Below are 8,871 nucleotides of genomic sequence, written 5' to 3' on the forward strand. Positions count from 1 at the left end.
CGGGGGGGTGGGGGGGGGGGGGGGGTCCGCCTCCCCTCACATGTGCGGGTACACCTCACAGTCAGACCTCGCCAGGGGCCTCTGCGCACACCAAACGGCTCAGTCTTCCGGACGGCGGATCCAGACCACGACCCGGCAAGTCACAAAGCGAGGCCACTTAGGAATGACAGAGTCAGGGCCTCCTTTCAGAAACATACCTTAGATTCCTACACACTCTGGCAGCCCGCGTCTCTCCCATGAAAAATTCAGGTGTTCCTGATAGGAACAACCGTGTTTTTTCGTTGTTGTGTTGTGTTGTGTTGTGTTGTGTTGTGTTGTGTTTTCCAGCAGACTAGCTCAGCGGATTCATCTTGCTGGGGAGGAGGAAGTGGTGGAGATTGTTTGAGTTGTTTCACTGCTATGGGGCTTTGCTTGGGTCCGCCAAAAAACAAAACAAAACAGAACCAAAAAAAAAAAAAAAACAACCAGACACAGATAGAAATACTGTCAATCTGGGCCACCTCCAGGAACCTAATCATGTCTGAATTGCCCGGAGGAGTGTAATGATGGTAAACCGGAACAGGTAGGTTGACTTCTGTTCTCCTCCACCTCGGCTGCACTGTTGCCTTTAACAATAAAGGCAAAGACTGTTTTTGAAGGACCAGCATCTCAATAATACAAGGCAGGGAGTGTTACTGAAGCCATTTTCCTGGGTGAGTGACATGAAGGTAACATTAAGTATTCGCTGCATTGAGTTCTCCTAGCCAGCTGGTCCGTCCCTGTTAAGACTTTCATTTATGCAGCTTGAGCTGGGAACCTTTTTTGTTCTCCCCGTCTATTACTTTGTCTATTTAAGGGATAACAGCCAAAGTGAAACAGCTTGCAATTTGCACCTGTCTGCTCTAAACATTCCGTGTTGGATTATATGGAGAGCAAACTCTTCCTTGCTAATGAGAACAAGACTGGGTACGGCTGAATGCAGTTTTGTTGGGGGGCTTATGAGGATAGTTTGGTGGGCATTCCCCCACCCCCTGTTCTAAATAATCTGATAGGGACCACCCATTCTCATGTTTTAGCATTCCTAGAGTAAAAAAAATACAATTCAGAAAAAAATGTCATGAAGTTGTGTATTCCTTAAAGAAAAATTTAAATGTCATGTAACTAAGAATTAAATCAGCATTCAGTTGAATGCAGTTTGAAGATTATCCAAAATTTAGTTAAAAATATATGTATATATTAAATATATATGTATGTATACATATACATATATACACATATGCAGAATATATACTGAATATGTGTGAAAACANTATATATATGCATGCTATTAATCAAAGGATTGGTGTGACATTTGGATTCCAGAAACCCCTCACATTGGCACCTTCTGTTGCAGTGATAACTGATAACAGCGACGAGCCTAATGAAGTCGAGGTGGTCACAAATACAGTCTCACTTGTAATTCCTATAGTTTGCTGTGGCTGCTGGCCCACATCTCGCCTGACAGATAACGCCCCGGCTTGTCAGGGATGGACCCTCTCATGCGACTTTAGGAGTTCTGTCAGCCATGGCTGAGTCTGGTCAGGTCACAGGGTTGAGCCATGTGTAATTCAGAACAGAGGAGGTCCCACGGTCTCTCCACAAAAAACAATTACACTACTTATTTCGCTCGAGCCCTTGCCCCAAACTCACAAGCCTCACATTTTCAGGGCAGTCAACCTAATTCTGCCCCTGGGCGATAAGCCACATGAAAATATGTGGTGCTGTGTTTATAAATCTAATCAAAAATAGAAACAGTGGACAGGCTCAGTGAGGCCCTATTATGGATCATGGGAATCCTTGGAAATTCTGAAGGCACTTCTGTTTGACTTCTGTAGACTCTCTTTTGCTATTACATTGTCTGCTACACTCGTTAATCATCCTCTTTACTCGTGAGTGCTACCACAGAGGCTAAATTTCTACTCATTTCTATACTTTTCGTCCATGGATGATATTATGAGGAATAAAGCTTGAAAGGCTGCTTTTAAAGGAAAAAATCAAAGAGGGGACTCCAGTTACATCAATCTTACCTCTCTATCCATGTTCTCGGCCCCTTGCCCATGGCAATGCACAGATTTAAATCAAGTCCCCCTAAAAAAGACAAATAATATTTAAAAACTGGAATCAATTGGTCTGACCATGAAGTATATTAAGCAATTTGGGGCTGGAGAGCTAGGATGTTACTTAATGGTCCCTTAAACACTCGGTGTCGAGCCAGCAGGATTTGATTTGAGGTCCTGTTTTTATTTTTGTTGCTCTTGTTTGCTCAGAGCCACACTTCTAATAAACTGAGAGGCAGTGAATATTCACAAAATGTTTTACAAAGGTAACGTCTAGGAACACTCCAGACTTCATCAAGACAGTCTAACCTTCCTGTCATATGCCAAAAGGTGACTAATTCAGACTGCACTGGAATTACACTAAAAATGCACTGTTGAGGCTTTCTTTAGCTGTACTATGTTATCTTTTTTAAAAAAAAATAGGATCTGGGGTCGCAACTGTCATAAATAGATAATATCTGATAAAGTCCATTATAAGTGTGAGCACTTAGGCACCAAGCAGACTAAATTCTGAGGATGTCATCCGGCACGGATAGCTAGGACACAAATTTTCATGAAATGCAGTGTCTTCAGTACTCTTAAAACTCCTTAGAGCCATGTGGTGATAAATTAGCAGGTTTAATCTGCAAGCGATTACATTTGATATTATTTCAGTTGATAAAGATACTACACTAGAACACAGCCTGGGACCAGAGGATGATAAAAATATGTGGAAATAATAACAAATGGGAATTTTTTAAATGAGCAATGTCATCCCAACATTTATTAGATTATTATAAGCATTCGCCAAAAGAGCCTTTTAAACTTGGAATTTGCCCTTTCAAAATGGTTATCAGTATTTGGCAGTAAAACAAAGTACATCATGTATGAATGATTTATGGAACACATTTTTTTTTTATTTGGAGTCTGGAGTTCTCAATCGTAGTTTTAAAAAGTCACTTCACAATGCGCATATGAGCTCTTACAGAGCTCACAATGTTGAAAAATGAAAGAGTTTAGTCCTTCTCATGTTAATTTCAAAATATCCTGGTTGATGAGAGATTCAAAGATTGTACTGCTTGCTTTCTAAAATAAGGGAAGTGCATATAAAATTTTTCAAGGGAAAAGAGTGCACATCAAAATGAAGACATTTTAGCCAAATAGCAGAAGTTGGATTTGCTTATTTTTGCCACTGCACAGTGGCTGCAATGTCATTCAAAAGCACATATTTCCCAGAATGAGTGTGGAGTGGCAACATTATTCTAATTGTTACGATTTGTCCTTAAAATATCTGCGATTTGCAAATTGTCTCTTGTTATCGTCATCATAAATGCATTTTGTGGGCATATAATCCAAAATGTACAAGCCAAAACCACACAGGGTGCCTCTACTCACATCGATATAGTGCTCAGAAAACTTTCCAATAAGGCAGACTGCTTCTCTCCCTTCACAGAAGGCTGCAGTTTAGACATCATTTTGCACAGATACTTAGAATACAATAGGAGTACAGTACGAGTCCGGGACATCATGAAATAAGGTCAGAATCCTTACATTGTCCCATGTAAAATTATGCAGTTTAGTTCGGAAAGTGGTTTGATAGGACCGAGTGGTGTATCCTATAAAAAGCAGCCTTCTCTAGAGTAGTAAAGCTGTATATTCCCCTGTCTCATCAGAAAAGGGTGTAGCCTAGAACCCCTCCTTGCTTGGGAATCTCTGGGAGCTTAGATCAAGCATTATTTGCAATCAATCTCCATGTATCCATAAGCTGGAATGTGGGAGTCGGGTCCCTTACAGTTGGGTCAGATCCCTTACAATCTGCAGAATAGAGGCACTGAAGAACAATCGTCGCCCTCCCCACCCCTCCCCACCCCCTGCACCAGAGACCTAATCGTGACCATGTGACCAGGCTGTAGGACATAAAAAAAGATGTGGGCAAAGTGTCATTGCTAACCTAAATAGCGACACACAAGTGCATGTTCCCAGTGCAATTTCTAGGAATTTAATTCAGGCCTCCAAGATGGGAAGGAATTGTTCAAAGGTCAGTTGCTAAGTGCTATGGCAAAGGAGGGGAGGGGGGAATAGAGAAATAGGTGTGAGGCAACTTCCAGGGGCCAGAGATGCTGAATCAGCGAGAAAGATCCGTGGGGAGCACAGTGGACTCTGAGGACCAGGCAGTATTAGGAGTTAAATAGAAAACACGAGTTGGAAAAACACTAGGAGCACAGAATGGTAAATGAAAGTGAGACTAAGTTTGTAGAACAACCAGCAGAATCTGTCAGCAGATAATCATTTCAACAAGTTGGCGATTAATGAGCAGCCACCACACCCTCTAGAAAATTGATCACTTGTGTAACTGGCAAAAAATGGAGCCAATCGAAGGACTGATGTATTCGCTGAACTGTATCTACATTTTCATGAATGTCCAAAATAGCTTCCTTTTTAAAAGGAAAGGAGAATAAATAACAGTTATGAATACTATACATTTACCAAAAACCTTGGCTTAGGCCTTTCAGGAGCGTTGGAATTAATGAACTAATGGACACCATTACAGACTTCCCATGACAACTACAAATTTGGACCGCGGTGTATAGCACGTCAGTTGAAATGCAAGGCAACTACCATAGCAATCGTTTTTAAAAGCCAGCCTCAAACTTGGAAGCAGGTTTCTAACTGCTCTCTCACCTGCTTCCAATTGATTTGTTGGCCATGTTCTGTTGAGCCTAGGTTAATATCCACCTGCTAATTTGCATAGTCACCTTGTTTTCTTGGATTGTTTGTTTAAAGGCTGATTTTAAAATGGCTCTCCCTGAAATTGTTGACCTTGTATTGCAAATTAAATCCTGGAATTGCCAAATCTCTGACAACTGGTTCATTGCTTCCAGAGAAGGGAATTAACATGGCTACAGCTGTCATTCCACTGCATTTTTCTTCTCAAGCAGACCAGCAAGGGCAAAGACGGTGTTAGACAGAGGTCGCAAGCCAGATTCTGTCTGCAAACATGTTTTGTTTGACCTCCACGGTGATTGAAAACATATTGAGCCTCTATTTAAAAATAGGAAGATTGCCGTAAAATTCTGACTCCTGGCTTCTCTTGAAAAATTAAAAAATTTGGCAAGCGGGGGTCACCTTGCACAGTGAGCGGTAGAACCATGCTCTCTAGGGAGAGTGCTTTCCTGGTCTACACTTCACACTCTCCCCATTGCAAACCACAGACCCAAAGTAAGTTCCGTAAGGGCAGAGCTAGTTTAATTCATTGTTACAGCCTCAGAACCTAGAACAGAGCCTGGCGGGTAGTGGGTGCTTGTAAATATTTAATGTCAGATAAAATGATCTCTGGGATGGGAGAGAAAGGTAACTTGAATGGGTGGCTTTAAGATAATAGGCATGTTCATACGGGCGCCTGGGTGGCTCAGTCAGTTAAGCCCTTGACTTTGATCCAGGTCATGATCTCACAGTCCGTGAGTTCAAGCCCCGCGTCAGGCTCTGTGCTGATAGCTCAGAGCTTGGAGCCTGCTTCAGACTCTATGTCTCCCTCTCTCTCTGTCTCTCCCCTGCTCATACTCTGTCTCTGTCTCTGTCTGAAAAATTAATAAACATTAAAAAATTATTTTAAAAGTCTGTGTCAGGGGCGCCTGGGTGGCTTAGTCAGTTAAGCGTCTGACTTTCGCTTAGGTCATGATCTCGTGGTTCGTGGGTTCGAGCCCCACGTCAGGCTCTGTGCTGACTGCCAGCTCAGATCCTGAAGCCTGTTTCAGAGTCTGTGACTCCCTCTCTCTCTGACCCTCCCCTGCTCACACTCTCTCTCTCTCTCCTAGAAATTAAAAAATTTAAAAAAAAAGTCTGTGTCAAATAAATTCTGCCAGTGTTCAGGCATTAAGAGACAAAGTACCTACCTATCATTCTGCTTGTCCTGCTGTTTTCCTTATAAAGAAATATTTCTTTGTAACTAAACCTAAAACACACTATTGCTTTAAATAGTCAGCATAGAGCGAAATAAGTCAGGCAGAGAAGGACAAATATCATATGTTTGCACGTATAGGAGGATTAGGAGGAACTTGACGGAGGAACAAGGGGGAGAAGAAGGGCGGAAATGGTGGGGGAAAGGGAGAGAGGCAAACCATGAGAGACTCTTGAATGCTGACAAAAACTGAGGACTGATGGATGTGGGGGGGAGGGGGGATGGGCATAGAGGAGGACACTTATGGGGATGAGCACTGAGTGTTATGTGGAAACTAATTTGACAATAAACTATTTGTAAAAAAAAATTAAAAAAAATAAATAAATAAAATAAAAGATGTGGCATTTATAAAAAAAAAAAAAAATAGTCAGCATAACAGTGTGGAACCTACTTGTGTCTCCAGCTCGAAAGGCATTCAGATTTCTTGCACATGAGGAAGGTGCTTAACCTCAGAAAGTCTCTAATTACTCTGCATAATGACTGAGAACATTTAAACACTTTGCGTGGCAGACTTCTAGCTTCCACTAAGAGTACAGAAAGCTGGAAAGATGTTGTTCTCAAACATAAAGCAAGGTATCTCCTGCATATCTACAAATTCACAACTTTTGTTTAACCCATGACAGCTGAAGTCATGGCATATTCTACTAACCCAAAATCTAGGGAAAGGCAGGTGCTCCGAAGGAGTAATAGGATTCAGGTACGTGCTGGGGCGCCTGGGTGGCTTAGTCGGTTAAGCGTCCGACTTTCGCTTAGGTCATGATCTCGCGGTTCGTGGGTTCGAGCCCCGCGTCGGGCTCTGTGCTGACTGCCAGCTCAGAGCCTGGAGCCTGTTTCAGTCTGTGACTCCCTCTCTCTCTGACCCTCCCCTGCTCACGCTGTCTCTCTCTCTCTCTCCTAGAAATAAATAAAAAATTAAAAAAAAAAAAAAAAGGATTCAGGTACATGCTTACTGAGGCATACGCAAGCCCCCACAGAAGCCGGTAAAAATTTGGCTATAAATTGCTAACAAGCCTCTAACATCTGAATGTGACCTAGTATGAGAGTATAGAACTCAAGGGATTGAACGATTATCAAACACAAGCGGAATTCACACCCATTCACAGACTTCCATGAAGAACCATGGACTTCCTGGATTCTCAGAAGAAAGACCGGTTAACAAGGCAGGAGTTCAGAGCAGTGGTTCTAAATGGGGAGCAATTATACCTTCAAGAGGATATTTGGCAACATCTGGGGACAATTTTTTAAATTTATGTATTTATTTTGAGAGAGAGAGAAAAAGTGGGAGGGTAGTAGAGGGCCAGAGGGAGAGAGAGAGAATCCCAAGAAGGCTCCTCACTGCCAGCACAGAGCTGGACGTGGGGCTCAAACCCACGAACCATGAGATCGTGACCTGAGCCGAAGTCCGATGCTTAACCGACTGAGCCATCCAGGCGCCCCAACATTTTTAACTGCCATATCTGGGCGGGTGCTATTTGTTCCCAGTGGCTAGAGGCCAGGAATGTTGCTAACCATTGGCTGTGCATAGACCAGCACCCTATTACAAAGAGTTGCCCAATCCGAAAGGACAGTAGAACTGCAGTTGAGAACCACTGGTCCAGAGAAATCCTCCTTTGTGATGGAACGAGGCCACTGCAGAAAAGCTCTAAGCCCCACCTGGATACTCCACCTTTTTCTCCTCTTAGACACAAAAGCCTTACTTCCTGGGAAATGGCAGCAAAAACTGTTGCCCCCCTCCCCCACCTCCCAGCAAGGTTACGACTCACTGGAGCTGGGAGAAGAGAACACAAAAATACCCTCCAGCCCTGGGCTAGGGGCCAGAAAACATCCTGGCCCAGACTACTAGAAGTGTCTTATTGAAGAAAGAGAGACAGGATCTGAGATGGCCTGACCCTTGGGACCCAGAGCCACAGCAGCTTCCAGAGGGGACTACTCACTCCCCTCACCATCAGGCTACCAGGCACTGAGCAGCAGGGAGCACCAATGCCCAGCTGGGAGAGGAGACAGGCTATGGACAGAGGTGCTCCCTCACGTGCCATCACAAAGGAGAGACTTCAACTTGAAACTTGAGCAGACATTGAGGAAATTTCAAAAACTGCCAACCATTCTAAGCACAAGTCAAGGCCATAGGAACCCCAAGCCTGTGGGGTGCTGAAGATATAACTGTAACAACAGCAAAATACAAACCAGTTTAAGTACTGGCTAGACCCACCGAGCCTCCCGCATGGAAAGACTAGCAAAATAAAAGATACGCCAGTGCTGGCTGTGAATAACATTTACCTCACTCTCTACTGTCCCGCCCAGGATGACCTGCTTTCAAATAATGTGAGGTGGCCAATAAGGAAGCGAGGGAAAATAAAATAAAACACTCTATCAAAAGGATAAAATGATCAATAGAATTGGACTCGGATGCAACCAAGATGTTGGACCTGTCAGATAGAGAATTTAAAATAATTAGATACAGTGACACCACTAAGATGGCAACATAGGTCATCCCTGGCTTCAATCCCCATCAGGAAAAGAACTAACAATACCCGTAGGCAAGACACCATTGTGAAAATGCTAAAACCCAGGGGTTGAGGTCAAAGTACACCGCTGACAACAGAGACTGTGGATGCTATTAGAAAAATAAGAGGAGGGCCACCTGAGTGGCTCAGTCAGTTAAGCGTCTGACTTTGACTGGGTCATAATCCCCTGGTTCATGAGTTCAAGTCCCACATGGGACTCATTGCTATCAGTACAGAGCCCCTCTGTTCTGTTCCCCCCTCTCCCTTGCCCTCCCCCATGTGTTTTCTCTCTCTCTCTCAATACTTAAATAAGTATTTTTAAAAAAATAAGAGGAGTATTTCATTGACTTCATCA

At 43.2% G+C, this 8,871-nt stretch overlaps 1 protein-coding gene across 1 annotated transcript in view; it reads right to left on the minus strand.

The window, feature by feature from the left end:
• The window catches only part of LOC144236440 (uncharacterized), a 294,747-nt gene extending 292,690 nt beyond the window's left edge, over positions 1-2,057 (minus strand). Inside the window, exon 1 of the mRNA XM_077770089.1 lies at positions 2,046-2,057. Coding sequence (XP_077626215.1) covers positions 2,046-2,057 — 12 coding nt within the window. The remainder of the gene's footprint in view (positions 1-2,045) is intronic.
• Between the last annotated feature and the right edge of the window lie 6,814 nt (positions 2,058-8,871).

The sequence above is a fragment of the Crocuta crocuta genome, unplaced genomic scaffold (genome assembly GCF_008692635.1).
Source record: "Crocuta crocuta isolate KB4526 unplaced genomic scaffold, BGI_CrCroc_1.0 scaffold24, whole genome shotgun sequence".
Lineage (NCBI taxonomy): Eukaryota > Metazoa > Chordata > Mammalia > Carnivora > Hyaenidae > Crocuta > Crocuta crocuta.